Source organism: Onychomys torridus, chromosome 5, assembly GCF_903995425.1.
Source record: "Onychomys torridus chromosome 5, mOncTor1.1, whole genome shotgun sequence".
In the NCBI taxonomy this organism is placed as follows: domain Eukaryota; kingdom Metazoa; phylum Chordata; class Mammalia; order Rodentia; family Cricetidae; genus Onychomys; species Onychomys torridus.
Window position 1 is genome coordinate 79,836,809 of NC_050447.1, and position 15,700 is coordinate 79,852,508.

Below are 15,700 nucleotides of genomic sequence, written 5' to 3' on the forward strand. Positions count from 1 at the left end.
AAAACAAGCCAACAACAACCAAAAGCCTGCTAGAATTCTAACTGTAACTAAATGGAATCTAACTCTCAGTTTAGTCCCCTTCAAACATTAGATAAAGCTCACTTCCAAGTCTCATTTTCCAGCTGCTGTTAGCATATAGAAATAAAGCCTACCACACAGCCACTTTGCATCCCTAACTTTGAAACTATTACTAGCTGGTTCTAGTAGGCATTTGGGGTGCATCCCTTATAGTTTTCAATGTGCATAAATGCATTCTATCTGAGAAGTGACTGATCCCTCTTTTCTCCTTCCTTCCTTCTAGTTCCTCTGTTGACTTACACACTAGGTAAGTCTGCAGCGCTACCCTGAATATAAACACTCATGATTACAAAGTATGACAGCTGTTTTTCCTTATAGATAGATGCTATGCTCTTCACCAAATTCAGCAAATTTCATTATAGTGCCAGTTTTCTGACTTACATTGTCAAATACTTTGCATCTACTGAGATGATTATATGAACTCTATCGTTTTGTTACTAATTCATTTTTGACAATAAACTTTCATTTCTAGAATAACTCAAATTGACTTGTGGCATATTACCCTTTTCACAGTATATTGCCCTTTTCACTTCATTCCTAGATCTGATTTGCTAATATTCTTAAATTCATTTAAACATGACAGTTGTTAATACAAATTCCTTTTCTTACATTTTTATCTGGAAGGCCTACAATGGCCTCACAAAATGGAGATCAGAAAAGTTCTCTCTACCTGTTTTTTGAGTTTGTAAAAAATTGGTTTATAGAATCTTTTCTTTCTTAAATATGTGGCATGTTTAATATATAAGATATATAGGTATATAGATATATACCTTAAATATACCAATGTACCAAATGAATTCAGAGCCTTCTATTTGCAAAGGTTTATGATTTCACATACAATTGCTTTAACACATGACACTGTGAAGATGTCTTAATTTCTCCTTGTGTCCATTTCAGTAATTTGTCCCTCCTAAGGAACGTGACCATTTCATTTGCCAAGTTCATTGACATAAATTAATTCATGAAATTCTCTTTTTTATTATCTATATAGGCTCTGAACAATGACCTCCATTTTATTCATAAAATTATACTCTATCCTTCTTAGTTAATATACAAAATAACTTCAAAGTTGAAATCCTATTAAGAGACTAAGAGTTCTATTTAGTCTCTGGTCAATTAAGAGCCAGCTAGAAAAGATATACCATTTTCCTGTCAATGCTAGCCTAACACTTCAGCACAGCATGGGGCGTGCACTTTCTAAGCCCTGTTTGGAGGAATCATTGCGCTCTCCAAATGCGCACACATATTATAGGCCATTAAATAACTGTCTACCTTCTTCTCAAAATACTGGTTAATCGAAACATATTATTTGAATAATCTGCTTGAAAGTCAAAATTAGAAATGATGATTACAGAGCCCAAAGGCTGTCAAGAGTGACGGCAGCAATCAAAGGCCAAACAGAAACAAATGATTCTTAGGTTCTCCCTGAGCTGGGGGAGAATCTGTATTCCTACATGCCTAGAGCAGACACATTTCTGGTAGCCAAAAACTATGGTTCTGTCATCACCTAAAGATAGTTTGGGTCATATGTCCTAAGGAAGGCTCTCACCAAACGTCCAACCTAATTGCTCCTATCAGTCTTGGTCTTAGTCACGTGACCTCCTGGCTAAGGCATCAGTGGGACTCTAGGCAGCAAAGACCTGTGAGTCACAGCTAACAGTCACAATTCTGAACTATTTGGGCATCTAAGCACCACAACCTTGTATGAAGCTATCCCTGAGCACTTTTTTAAACAGCTTCATTTAAAAGTCAACCAGAAAAGCTAGGGTTTTCTATTAATTCTCAGTAGTAAGAGAAATTTGTTCACTACTTCCATCCATCCATCAATATATTCATACCTGCTTTTGATTGTCTCTTGGCAAACAGAGCTGCTGAAAGACTGAGTCTAAGCTAAACTTTGCTTCTGAGAAGAGCTGCACCCTCCTAGATGCAATCACAGTCAAAGACATCAATTTCTCAAAAGCTCTTAATCCTTAAACATGCTCTCCACTGCTCTCCTTTGAGATGCCTATCAACCCTGATTACATTTTCTCCATTTGGGAACGGGTCTCACTCTGCCAGAGCCTCTTTGTCAGTGGCTGTACGCCTTCTCCTTCACATTCGCTGTCTTCAAGAAACTCTACTTCTTTTTCAGAATTGCAACTGGACACTGCAATTAGTTTGCATTGTGCTTGCATCATATTATCCAATGGCAGCCACTGTGAGTCAGACTGAAAGACCAGACTGACTCAAAGGACAGAATCAGAAGAGCTGCTGGCTGGAGGGAAATGGGGATGGATTTACAGGGGACATTATCTCACTAATGAACACTTCATTATCGAAGATTTATGTTGTAATGATTTCTGTCACTCACAATGTGTACTCAATGTGTACGCAGGAACAGAGCTGTGTGTGCATGTGCATGCATGTATAATGTGTGCATGTGGGTGTGCATATATATTCTTCCACTACAATTTTTTCTGTTCTTGCTAAAAAATTAGTAAAAACAGCTGCTTGCAATTTATTTTTAAGTACAGCCTTGTGCAAATGAAACCAAATAAATTACTTTTATAATAAAGAAAAAAAAACTAACAGTTGTAGCTGAGCCAAAAAGCAGAATTCCACCACTTTAAAATGTTTCCTTTAATTAAGGGACAGCAGATATTTTTCAAGAGTACACTAGCTATCACTTACACCTGTTGAATTTTAACATGTGTTTTGTTTTGCTGCCTTGAGCCCCTGGGTTCAACTTATGCACATGCCTCAGCTTCCAAGCTAGCTGCAGCTAGAGATGTGCACCACCATGCCTGGCTCTCCTGACAGCTTCCTGTGTCTAGAAAGATATCACTTCAGGAGAGCAACAACATGGACATAATGCTTGACTGCCAAAGAAGAGGCTACAATATGATTTCAATCTTGCAGATTAACTAAGTTTATGGCCGCTTGAATCTTCCTGGAAGGGTCTGTGAATATGATCTAGAGTTATGCTGTTCTCAAACCGGGATGATCATTGGGATACCACAAACCCACTCAATAACACAGCACAAACAAAGGTTTGGGAGAATCCCAGGGTTTTCTATTCATTACATTGATGATTATAGACTAGAAATCTGTAGTTCAAAGTTACTCAAATGATCACCGCAACACTGACTGAAACCCTACCAAGGCAGAAGCAGCCACTAGAACATCTCTACCTGAAGGTCACCCTACCTCTGCCAAGAAAATATATTTAATTTCTGGTCTATTAGAATTGCCCCATCTACCTAGGATCATCATCTAGTTCTACCTTCACACAGAAATGAATTGAATCGTACGTAGTTCCACATTACAGACTTTGAAATTCCCTTTGGCCTATAATATGTAGGTTTCTTGTCCTCCATTTACAATTTGGGTATGGTCCATCCATAAAACCTATGGACAAAGACATATGCCTATGATACATTATGAAATGATTTTTTTAAAAAAAATATATAGTACAAATATGAAATTTTTTAAATTAAAAAAGCAAAAACAAATTTCTATTCATGATCCACTATATTTCACTAAATCAAAGTTGTGGCCCATGCTCCACAGTGGAAATAACCCTGGAAGAAACTGCTGGCACTGGGAGAAAGAATGTTCTAGGAAATGATGGGCCTCCTCTCAAAATGCTCCGGTACCTCAGGTACTGGAGTCCCCAGTACTTCAAGGATTAAAGAACAAACTGGAATGTCAAGGAAGAAATCCAGGACAGGAGCTCAGCCCATAACTTCAGCAATGCTCACCAGAACATGCAAGAGTACACCTGGAGACAATTCTAGGCTCTCTATTTTCCTGTCTTCAAACCTGTTGAGAAGAAGGAAGGAAGGAAGGAAGGAAGGAAGGAAGGAAGGAAGGAAGGAAGGAAGGAGCAATGTCCTAAAAGCTTTTTAATAAAGATCCATTTAAAAAATGGGTGCCCCAAGCATTTCCTTCCCTCACCTCACATACCAATCCCTACTATTTCCAGAAGCCAATATTCAGAGGCCAGAAAGTAGGCTTCACACAGCTTATCTTCAATACAGAACCTTGATATATACCAGGAGATATTGGTATAACCAAACACTTTACCTGAAGCTATTTTTTAAAGTGCCTGTAAGTCCAAGATCATACAAGATAATGATATCCAGAAGAAATTTCCAAATGTACTAAACCCATCTGATATCGAATAATCAACATGTTATTAGGAATTTAAGTCCTCATAAGCTATGTTAGTAATGAACGCAGTGAAAAGAAGGCCTGGAAGTTAAGACACTGTGTGCTCATTAGGTTGTAAGAAGGACAGAAAATGCCTGGCACGACCCATAGCTGCACCAGATGTCCATCCAGGGCTGAGATAAGCAACAGGGCAAAAAGCAGTAAGTAACCAGGCCAGAATCCAAACATACCCAATAGCAAACAGAAGGCCGGAGAGCAGCCAGATACTTGAAAGTAAATAAAAGTCTTTAACTTAGCCTTCTTTATAGTAAGGGCCAACAGTTTGCTCTGGTGGTCTAACTATGTTCCCATAAATAAACACTCAGAAATACTAAGTTTAAGTTTTAAACCTATTCTTTTAATCCTAACTAAAGAGAATGGAATTTTTTATATTAACTAGAAAACAAACAAAATTCTATCGTGGGAAGTGTTTGAAGCTACAGTACAGTATATCCATTTCTCTCTCAGATTTATATAAAATTTACTGTGTGTGTGTGTGTGTGTGTGTGTGAGAGAGAGAGAGAGGGGGGGGGAGAGGGAGAGAGAGAGAGAGGGATGGAGGGTGCACATGCAGAGATAAGAAAACAACCCTGGAGAATCAGTTTTCTCCTTCCACCACGGGCTACAGGCTTTGAGTCCAGGCTGCAGGCTTACCTGGCAAGTGCCTTTACCACAGGGCCATCTTTCAGGCCTACTTTCAGACTACCTGAATAGCATAAATGCTGTCTTCCATTATTTCATTGTGAAATAAACTATTTTGTATAGTACTCAGTTTGATGAGACTATGGTTTATAGTTTGACCACTTCAAACTGTAAAATTATTTTCATAAAAATAATCCAAAATGGAGCTCTTGCGTCTCCATGGCCAAGTTGACTGGATTTAGAATCACCATGGGAACATGCTGTGGTATGTTCATGAGGATGTTCCCCGAAAACTAAATTGAGGAAGGACTGACTCTAGGTGTAACCACTGCATGAGCTGGAGTCCTAGAGGATAAAACTGAGACAAGCTGAGCACTGGCAGTCATCCCTGAGTTCCCGTCTGCAGATAGATACAGCGTGGCCAGCACCTTCTCTCTTTTGCACAATGCTGTTCCTCCCACGATGGACTAGATCCTGGTGAACTCTAAGCCAAAATAAACCTATCCTTCCTGAGGCTACTTCATGTCAGGTGTTTCATTGCAGAAACTATAAAAGTAACTTACACAAAGCCTTTCTACTCCAAAGACTACACAGAAGGCTATTTTATAATAGTTCACACATTTAATTCCTTAAGGTCAATTAAAAGCAGATAAATACTAGGACAGTCTTTAACTACAGTAACCTTTCATTTTAGTAATCTAATCACATCAACCAGAAAGAAACACAAGTGCTTACCATATGGTCCTTCTGTAACAGAAAATAGCTGTGTTCAGGAACAGCATCTGTGCATCCATCAACACTAGCGCTGCCCATCCTTAAATCAGCGAGCATGTTGCTAATAGAACAAGACGACAAAGCTCTCCACGGTGCAAAGAACAAAAGAGAGAGAGAGTACTACCTTTGTTGTAGATTACCTGACCCATAGCTGCTCAAATTAAAACCATGAAATCAAAGCACAACAGACTTCAAAATGTGTTAAAAGAAATGAATGCTAAGGAATACTAATAATTTATGGGGAATTTTCTTTATTGGTGGCTCTTCTCTAGTGAGAGATCTTGCTTAATACACTCAAATCCAGACTCACACAGGATGCCCCAAGTGACAGGCGCTTCTGCTACTGAACTGCTCTCAATCCTGGCAGGCTTCACTTCCACTCCTAATTCTAGAGAGATTTCGGCAGAATGGTATTCTGGCTTTGGATCTATTTATATGGAGGAAGACTTAAAATTAAGTAATGGTGTTGTCTTATATCATACCTAGGTAGAATCAATCCCAGGACTTCCCAGAACAAAGCATATGCCTCTGAAAGGCTGTTCATGTATTGCTTTGAGTATGGGTTTGCTAGAAATCAGAATTTCACAAGACTGATACAACTTACTTTAAAAATCAGTAAATAACAGTTTGGAATTTAAAAGGATAAACTCATCTCTGTACTCTCATCGAAGTTAACACCTGTTAAATTTGCATGATTGTTACATTAAAAACAAAAATAGAAAATAAGTGTCGGTCACATGCTAGAGAATCATTTCACTAAGGAAACAATGTAAATATAGGCATATTACTTTTTTTTAAGTGCTGGGGTTCAACCCAGAGCCACATGCATGCTAGGTAAAGCACTCTAGCCCCTGGTCTATTACCTTCTCATACACTTTTACCACACATCACTTTAATTACCCTTCTACTAGCCTGTCATCAAACCCAGTGGTGCAAATTATTTCCTCCATTCGTACTACATATCGTCCTGGTTACTGTAACTTGGTAACCAACTTCCCCAAGGTAAGAAAGATACAGAGGAAAAAAAAGAAAGAAAGAAAACAACAACAAAACATGACTCCAACATGCCAGCAGCAATCTTGACGGAAATGGAAATGGAAGGGAATTTAAGAGGAGACCTCCTGAAAAACAAGCACTTCCTACTCCACGGTTAACACACTGTATTTCCCTATAACATGCCTGAGAACAAACTCCTCCACACTGTGGAATTTCCCGTCTTCAGTCATCTAAGAAATATACTATAACACAAAGAACACATGAACACAACAGCCAAACTCTGCACTCAGAACCTTTATATTCTATGTCTCCAAAAAGAAAAAAGTCAAATCATCTAGCCAGTGGACATGGGTGACGTGGAGGGCTGGTGTCCACTCACCTGGGTCGGTGGCAGGGCTTCGTCCAGAGAACAGCCTGTCCACACAAACGGGAGACCAGAGCAAGCCGGAGCAAGCTGTGAGGAGATGGGAAGAGCACGGCAGGGCGGGGGACAGGAATGGGAGGCTGGAGGCCACAGAAGAGCAGAAGTCTGGGAAAGCCAGGAGAAAGTGAGAGAAAGAGTAACCGGAAGTGAGGGCAGAAAGGCGAAAAGCCCTGAAGGTCACGGGAAGAACTCTGCCCTTTGGTTTTTAAGGAAGAGAAAGGCCACAAAAGGAGTCTGAGTGAAAAAGGACATGCTGTGATTTGTAAAGGCTCTGCTCTGCTTACAGCAGGGAGAGAAACATCAGCTTACAAGCTGAGACCCCAATCAAGCAAATATATATGTCATATATACGCTGAAAGAGAGACACCAATCGTTCCAGAGCCTGCAGAGATGAGGCATGTGATGAGCATGCCCAGAAGGGGCAAATGGGGAAGGTGAGCAGCAGGAGGCAGAGAAGCTCCAGTCTGGCTCCAAGTGCAGATGGATTCTGAGTAGTCAGGTCCATAGGATGTGGGCATCTGAATTCAATAGAGAAAGGGGTCAAAACCATGAAATGTAGGAGGAAATGTAGAGGGTCAAACTGAGTCCTCAGATGTTCATAGGTAAGAAAGTTGAAGAAACTTTAAGGACGGTGAAGGAAGGAACCGTGAGGCGGAGTAACCGAGATAAGCATCAGTGTACTAGAATCTCAGTGACCAGTCAATGAAATGTAAAGCCCTGCCAGTGTGTTCATTCATGTATTCAACAAACACTGGGCCTTTATTACGTGTCTGACACTGGAAATAAACATGATCTGTGCTCTTATGTCGGCTGAAGTCCAAAGAAGACAGAGATGGCCAGAGCTGTAAGCGCTTGTTCCCAATAAAGAACAGTGTGTTTTGGACTAACGCACTAGGGGCAAACTAATCAGTTTTGGAGACTCTGGGAGAAGAAAAGCCTGGAGGGCTAAGTGAAAATCAGATAAAGGAGGCAGCCGTGGGGAGACGTGGGGACGCCAGAGGAGAGAGGCTGCAAGGTCAAAGAGACACCTGTGAGGAGGTGAAAAGGTAACAGGCCTTGTCTGCCCCAAGTCCCACAAGTTCAATTACAGGGGTATAGAAAGAGCCGAGAAAGGTGAAAGGTGACCCTGACTACTGAAGTCACTTAAGACTAAGCTCTGGAAGAAGACAGAGACAAGCTGGGCTACTGGGAAGCTCCTGGAGAAACCTGTTTCTGTGGTTCAGAGAGGAAGTGACCTCAGCTCAGGTAGTGGCAGCAGCAATGTGGAGTGGAGGAGACTGGACAGAACTTAGATACCAGACATGAAGCTAGTCAAGACAACCGCCTAGTTTTTCACAGAGACCATCCACGGCGGTGGCACTGCCCACTGAGAGCAAACAGCACGCAGACAGAAAGGCTGGTGGCAGGGCTAAGTCTGTCAAGTCTGCATTGCTTGTGGGGTATTCGGAACCACTGCTCAGAACCAAACAAAGTGGTTATGTGGGTCTAGGAGACAACCACAAAATCTGGGATAGAGTTGTAGACGGAGAATCACTTATATTATCAAGTCCCAGGAAACCATAAAATAAAGCCTGGGAATGAAAGCTGAGGGTAAGACTGGAAAGAGATTGGCTCCGGCTTAATCCAATATGAAATGGGCAGACAGTAAAAGATCTTATAGAAAAAGGAGGAGGAGGGCAGAGAGAGGTTGAGATGGAACAAGGGAATCTGGGACAAAAAGAAAATGAGCACTATTATAAAAGACAACCAAAGCAAGACTTCACACAACTTCCTACTCAGAAAAATCATCTTATCGTAGTGTTTACACTATTCTATTATCAACGAGCAAAGAGTTTTCATCAGCCACAAATACATCATGGTTACAGGATAATCTCAGGCTAAGTTTAAAAAAGGCAAGACACAGAGTGAACTAATGAAATTAACAATAACAATTAAGTTTTTAATAATGAAGTTGCTAAAATTTTCATTACTATTAGAATACTAGGGGCTACAGACTAAAAGGTGAAATTAGTGTTTAAAATGAAGGAAAGGGAAAATCAATGCAACTGTTCAGTTTTCTAGTTAAAAAAAAAAAGCAAGCTAAACCTTGAATACTAAAACTAAGTAATATGTAAGGGAAATGATCTTATCACAGGAGTCCATGTAATACAAAATAGCAAGCCCAAGTTTTACACACACACACCACAGCTCAGGGTGACTAAAATCATTACTAAAAAGTGCATCTTTAAAGCCCATCTAGAGGCTCTAGCCTTTCTTTCATCCCACCACTTGGAAGGCTGACACAGGATGACTGCTTGGAGCTGGAGGCCAGCCTGGGCTACACAGTAGGCCCTACAGGAAGAGAGGGGGGAAGGGAAGGGAAGGAGAAAGACATTTTAGAGGCACCGAGTAAGTCCACGTAAGACAGTAAGAACACAATTACTACGGTTCTTACTGTGTCTAAGACTCTGAATTATCATATGAGAGCAATCGGTTATCTGCTTTTTCAGTCCTCCAATATAGTCCTGAGGAAGGGTGCCTAAATGAACATACTTATCATCACAAGTGGATTCCATCATTTAGTAGGAACATGAAATTTCTGCTGTAAGCAAAGCAACTGACCTTAGCCACAGAACATGGAATGAGCTACTTAGATAAGGCATGAAAGAAATTCCAATTAAATTACCAAATTGGTTTCTTCTGTCTCACAAAGTTAGGCATTTTGGTCAACTAGCAAACAGCATTACAACCAAGACATATGTATTTATTTCCTGGTTAGTTAAAGATATACATCAATTTACTATTCAAACACATTCAGGAATATAGCTACTGTTTCTCCTTTTTGTTCCTTTTTCTTTTTAATTGAAGAATGAAAGTATTACAGAATAGAGTATGTCCAATAAAACTAAAAACAAATATTGAGTATGGTGTTCAATGACAAAAACTTATCAAACCAAACTACAGCAACTCCCTTTCTAGTATTCAGAAATATCCAGAAGCTGTAAGCAGCATTTGAGAGAAACCCACATCACAGCAAAGTGCAAGCAATAATCACAGTTCCCCTCACTTCCCACCTGCTGGTTTGAAAAGGCTTCCTGAAGCACAAAGAATCTAAGACTATTCTTTAAAAAGCAAAAACATATTAATTTAATACCAAATTCAAGTACTCTTTAAATGAGCAAAATACAGACAATATGGTTTCCTCATTCCCAACTAGAAACAATATAGCCACACAAGCAAAAAAAAAAAAAAAAAAAGCCAAGATGAAAACGAATTTCGAAGCTCTTAAATATATATACATATCCATAGCTATGTATATATACACATATATGCATATACATATATACGTGTGTGTATATATACATACACACATACATACTGCCGCTGTCAATAAAAGCCAGTATGCAACTAACTGGAAGTACACAATGCTTTACAGACAAGTACAAGGTGTGTCTAAATTCTTGGTCTGAGAGCAAGTCTTAAACAATAACAACACATACACACACGGATATTATCAAGTAAACGTTAGTTCTAGCAAACACAATGCAAGCAGTATGCTAATTAAAGTGTTCACAAGACAATGACAAATAAGGCTTTCGGACTACAGCATGTATCATTACGTAACTACAATACCCATTAAGCAATCACCAGGTTGTAGGTAGGTCTTCCAAAAGGCGTCATTATGGTTTACTGGATCAGAGGATTGTGGTGTCAGACTTAATCATGCTTTACCTGCAAGCAGGTGTTTACTGATACCCAAAAGTAGAATGCCTATTCTTGATGTAAACCTGAGGCTCCGACCAATAAACTATGCGGTAACACACAGAATGTCCCCTCTGCACAAACTTTCTATTCCCACACAAAGTTAACCATCTGAAGCATGTTTTCTGCATGCTTTATGGACCAAAATTTAACTGACTAAATGCCCAAATTCACATGCTTAGAAATAATCATGTTCCAAAGACCAAGAAGTGAAAATTTATAACAGAGGCAAAGGAAACAGTGAGCTAGTGAGGGCTCACTGGAGATGTTATTATTGTCATCGCTGACATCTTAATAAAGACACAGGCACCGCAAACATAAAGTTTAAAGAATAACAACGTTCGGGCCCTTACCAATCAAATTAGAGAAACTATACAAAACAAAGCACAATAGCCCCAATATAGAAATAAACTCCACATACACCAATTCTCATACAAGGAGAATAAAAAGGCAGAAGACAACAGGGCATGTGGATGCCATAAATGGATAAATTTTCTACAAATTCTGTTTGTCTGTTAGTCAATTAAAAAAAAAAAAAAAAAAAAAAAAAGAACAATTAGGAAACCTGGAGTAACTTCTTCCCAGCTAACCGTGCCCTGAACTGTAGTGCAAGCCACCTGACACCCAGAGCAGCCCCCAGAACTGCGGAGCAGTCTAAGGGCCCAGAGAACATAAATAAAAGAACAGCAAAGTCGGGAGATTTTTAGGAGGTTAGAATTTCAACACTCCAGGCGCTTTCCAAGACTGAGCCTAAACTGTCGTCGGTGGGAAGGCTTCCTTCGATTCCCACCCAAAGCTGCTCTGGGCACGACTAGCTAGGATCCTCTCCCATCAGAGTCACAAACATTGGCTTCCAGGAGCAGCAAAGCGCACCATCTGCCCTCTCCACTGGGGATGTCACACACACACACACACACACACACACACACACACACACACACACACGTTACATAAAGCCACCCCCCACTACCCCCGAGCAGCTCCATCTCCGAAACACTGAAAGAAAAAATGGATGCTGCACTGTCTGTTCTCAGGCTTCTCAGCCTTCAGGAATGGAAGGACGCCCCTGCCCGGAAGGGTAACCAAGAAGTGGCCATGTAAGACATTGAGAGGCTCGTTCCTGCTAATTAATCACTTCAAGTCGCTAGAAACAAAAAAGTAGGGCAGGTTTCACCTCCCTCCTGGCCAACCGGGACGCTGCCACCAAGCAGCTGAACGCCCCCTCCAAGCCCCCTCGTGAGGCCCGGCGGCAGACGACCCCACTCACTTGGGACGCTCACAGACATTAGCCACCGCCCAGCTAGCTGGCTTACCTCACAAGCAGAGGCGGCCCCACAGGCCTTGAGTTTGTCACCATCTCCCTCAGGCAGACCAGTCCAATGTGTGGCCATCATTTCATTTCACGCTGTAAAGGGACAAATCCTTTGGAGTCCACATTGGAGAGGTGCCGCCACACACCAAAAGGGGACCAATTCCACAGCAGGTTCTGGGGCGATCGATGCAGGGTAGGGACTGGTCAAACAACGTGCCAGATAAGAAAGATTTGCTGGAAGCCCCTTCAAATGTCCTCTTCCACAGACTTCGCCCTCTTCATTTCTCCAGACTTAAAGCATAGGGGCGACAGGTTTCCCTGGCAGGCCGGGTGGAGGCCAAGTGCAGCGAGGTCTACTTCCAAGCGGCGCTACTCGGAGGCCAGAGAAAAATCCTAGTTGGGCTGCTCTGGCGACAGCTTTCGGAGATCCTTCCTAGAACAGGGAGAAGTTAATGAAGGACGTGAACTTTCCCCAGGCGCCGATCTTTAGCCTTGCCCACAAGTCCAGACCAAGTTCCCCCTCTCCCACAATCCGAAGGATTACTCAGTCCACCAAGGTGAACCCCGCAAAGGAAAGAAACAATCCTCGCACGCAACACATTTTTTTTTAAAAAGCCTAAACATGGGGAAGAGAATGAGAAAGCGAGACCTCAGAACTGCCCCGGGTGGCTGTGTCAAACACGCCCGGCTGCTATGAAGCCTTCAAGAAAAAAAAAAAAATTCCTGGTTCAAGTGCATTTTAATTGCTGCATTTCCTGGGCAGTGCCGAGGCAGTGTGCGCATTCTGCAGCACCCGGATACCTACTCTTAAGTGAAGTTTTTCTCCGCACCGCACCGGGTTAGACTCGCAGACGCCCTCCAACTCCCCAACAAACAAACAAAAAGCCAGCTCCGACCCGGGCGGGCGTGGGCTCGGCGGCGTCTGCGGCGGCCGCCCCGGCCGCGGGTGACTCCGGCCGCCCGTGGCAGCCTGCCCTGCGCCCCGGCCCGCGCCCCCGAGAAGGCGGCTGTTTTCCTTGGCCCGCGGCGGGGCTGGGTGGGGAGGCGTGCGGCCGCGGCTGGGACGCGGCGCCGCTCCCGCTCCAGCTCCCGGGCATGCTTTGGGAGAGCCGCGGCCCCGGCAACTCTTAGCTCGCCGCTGCAGCCCCCCCCCCCCACCCCCCCCCACCCCCGACCCCGGCTCGCCCTCCCGGGTGGCCACCTGAAGAAGGCAAAGCGCAAAGCAAACCACCCACCTACCACTATTTCCTCCGCCCCTTCCTGAGGCGGGTCGCCGGCGCGGGCTCCCGGGAAGCGCGGCCCAGGCGCGTGCGGGTAGCTAGGGCTCCTCCGCTCGGCGGCTCGGCCCGCGGCGGGGCGCGCTAGGCCGCGGCTCGGTTAATATTCATGAGGCGCCGCCCCTCCTCCGCGGCCCGCCGGACCCCGGCGCCCGCCGCCCGCCTTTGTGCCCCGGCCTCGTTCGCTGCGCACACGCGGGCGCGGCCTCCGCGGGCCCGCGCCTCAGCCCCAGGCGCTGAGAAAGACGGCCACGCCACGGAGGACGCGGGCTAGAGGTCCGCTCTCAGGCTCAGCCGCGACCTGCCCCGGCCGGCCCCGGGCTCTCGGCGCCGCGGGAGGGCGTGGGGCGGGGAGGCGGCCGCCGGACTCTCCCCTCGCCTGGCCGGGCCGGCCGGGGCCCCCCGCTCCCGCGATCGCCGAACGCGAGACTGTCCGGGCCAGCGGGCGCGCGAGCTGCTTCCCGGGGGCGGACTGCTCGCGCCTTCCTTCTGGATCCACCTCCTCCCACCCCACCTCCTTCCCCTCCCCTCCCGGGGGACGCTCGGGGGCGAGGAGTTTTCGGTCTGCAGTCACCCGGCCCGGGAAGCCAAGCTGGAGGAGGAAGACGGGCCAGGACAGGGGTGGTGCTCGCCAGGCCCCCCGAAACCTGGACACCCGCGAGCCCTCTAGTCCCCGCACCCCCGAAGGCGGCCGCTTCCAGAGCGCCGCTCCAGCTGGCACAGCCCTGCAGCTGTCTGCAGGACCGAGGGTCCCGGGCCGCGGGGACAGGTCTTGGGGGACGGCGGCCCCTTTTCTGCAGCGGGTGGGGCTAGAGGCTACGGGATGTGGGGCTTCCAGATAAGGGAGTGTCCCCGTCCGCCCCACTGCAAGGTAGCTTCCTGCGGTAAGCGGGGACCCGGTGGTGGCGGCTACGTGTCGTTCCGATTTTTTGTAGTTGCTATTTTTTTTTTTTAACCTGCAGAGCGGCAGAGCGATTAGGCGCGGCTAGCGGAACCGAGCGGCGGCTGTGCTATCCCCCACACTCCCATCACCGCGGGCCAGCCGCCTGCACGGCGGCCGCTGCTGCACACCCCACTCCCGGGCCTGCACTCAGACCCCAACGGCTAGCTCCGCCCTGTTGCGCCTCACAACATCTCCCGCTGCAAACCGCCCAATCCGGAGACGCTGCGAGAGAATGCGAGCCAATCAGAGGCTACCGGCTCAGGCCCTCTGCCCCGCCCCCCAGCCTCCCCTTCCCACCCCCACCCCTTCTCGGGAGGTGGCTCACCGGCTCTGATCCTTACAGGAGCATCTAGCTGCGGCGGCGGCGCTTGGCACCTTGTCACCGTCGTCCTCTCCTCCTCTTATGCACACCCCTCCTCCTCCCGGTCTCTGTCCTCCTGCTGATACTGTTGAGGGTTATTTTGATCCTCACTTCGGCAGAGGACTGCCAGCTTTTGTGTCTGATCAACTGTCACCACCATCCTGAGAGAACAGAACAAAAACAAGACACTGTGGGACGTGTGTTACCTTTTTCTTCTTGGCTACAATTATCTTCTGAAGACTCCTCCCCGTTCCACACCCACCGCCTAGGGTCCTGTTTCTTTTCCAGGTTTAAAGCACTCTGGAGCTGGTGGAGATCCTGAACCTTAGGTTATAGCCCCTTACAACGAAAGAATTTACAACCAAACCCTCACACTTAGAGGAGGGAAATTAACTAGATAATTTTCAGTAGCCATGAGATATGCAAGGTCTGACCGTCCGTAACCAAAATAGTTAGCCAATAGCCAAGGATGAAAAAGGAAGTGAGGGAGGAAGGGAGAGAGGGAGGGAGGGAGGAGGGAGGGACGGAGGGAGGGAGGGTGGGAGGGAGGGAAGGAAGGAAGGAAGGAAGGAAGGAAGGAAGGAAGGAAGGAAGGAAGAGAAAATTAAAAGCTTACTACTTGGTAATTTACTCCGTAGCAGCCTACTGTTCTATAGCAGGTCTAGTTCTATCCTGATACTGGATAAATCAATAAAAACTGAATAAAAATATAACATTCGAGCGGTTTGTCTCTAGTGAGCTTAGAGAATAAGAGGAGATGGGCAAAAGTTCACATCCTCAGCTTACAGGTGCAGATGTGCATACGTAGCATAACTGAGTGCCTAACAGCTGGAGATAGCCAGAAGTTTTGCAGAAGACCTTTAAAAATGTTGGTTTGGGAAAGGGGTTTCCATTTGGTACTAGAGAATGAAAGGTTGGCCATGAAAGGAAATGACATTCATTGTGGAAATACTGGGAA

The 15,700-nt window shown here is 45.1% G+C and overlaps 2 protein-coding genes across 5 annotated transcripts in view; one reads left to right on the forward strand and one right to left on the reverse strand.

The window, feature by feature from the left end:
- Nucleotides 1-13,920, reverse strand: part of Arhgap21 (Rho GTPase activating protein 21) — a 124,141-nt gene extending 110,221 nt beyond the window's left edge. For 2 of the 4 annotated variants that reach the window (XM_036187120.1, XM_036187117.1), the window contains exons 1-2: nt 13,401-13,920; nt 12,163-12,594 (exon numbers count right to left, since the gene is read on the reverse strand). In XM_036187120.1, coding sequence (XP_036043013.1) covers nt 12,163-12,243 — 81 coding nt within the window. In that variant the 5' untranslated portion in view covers nt 12,244-12,594; nt 13,401-13,920. Of the gene's footprint in view, nt 1-12,162; nt 12,595-12,966; nt 13,297-13,396 lie in introns of those variants that run through there. The other 2 variants (XM_036187118.1, XM_036187119.1) reach the window with 2 other exon arrangements.
- On the forward strand, nt 12,614-15,214 carry LOC118584603 (collagen alpha-1(I) chain-like). The gene is made up of 4 exons (XM_036188880.1): nt 12,614-12,718; nt 13,005-13,281; nt 13,553-14,309; nt 14,401-15,214. The coding sequence occupies exons 1-3, from the start codon at nt 12,614-12,616 to the stop codon at nt 14,278-14,280; spliced, it is 1,110 nt and encodes a 369-aa protein (XP_036044773.1). The 3' UTR covers nt 14,281-14,309; nt 14,401-15,214.
- The last annotated feature ends 486 nt before the right edge of the window (nt 15,215-15,700 follow it).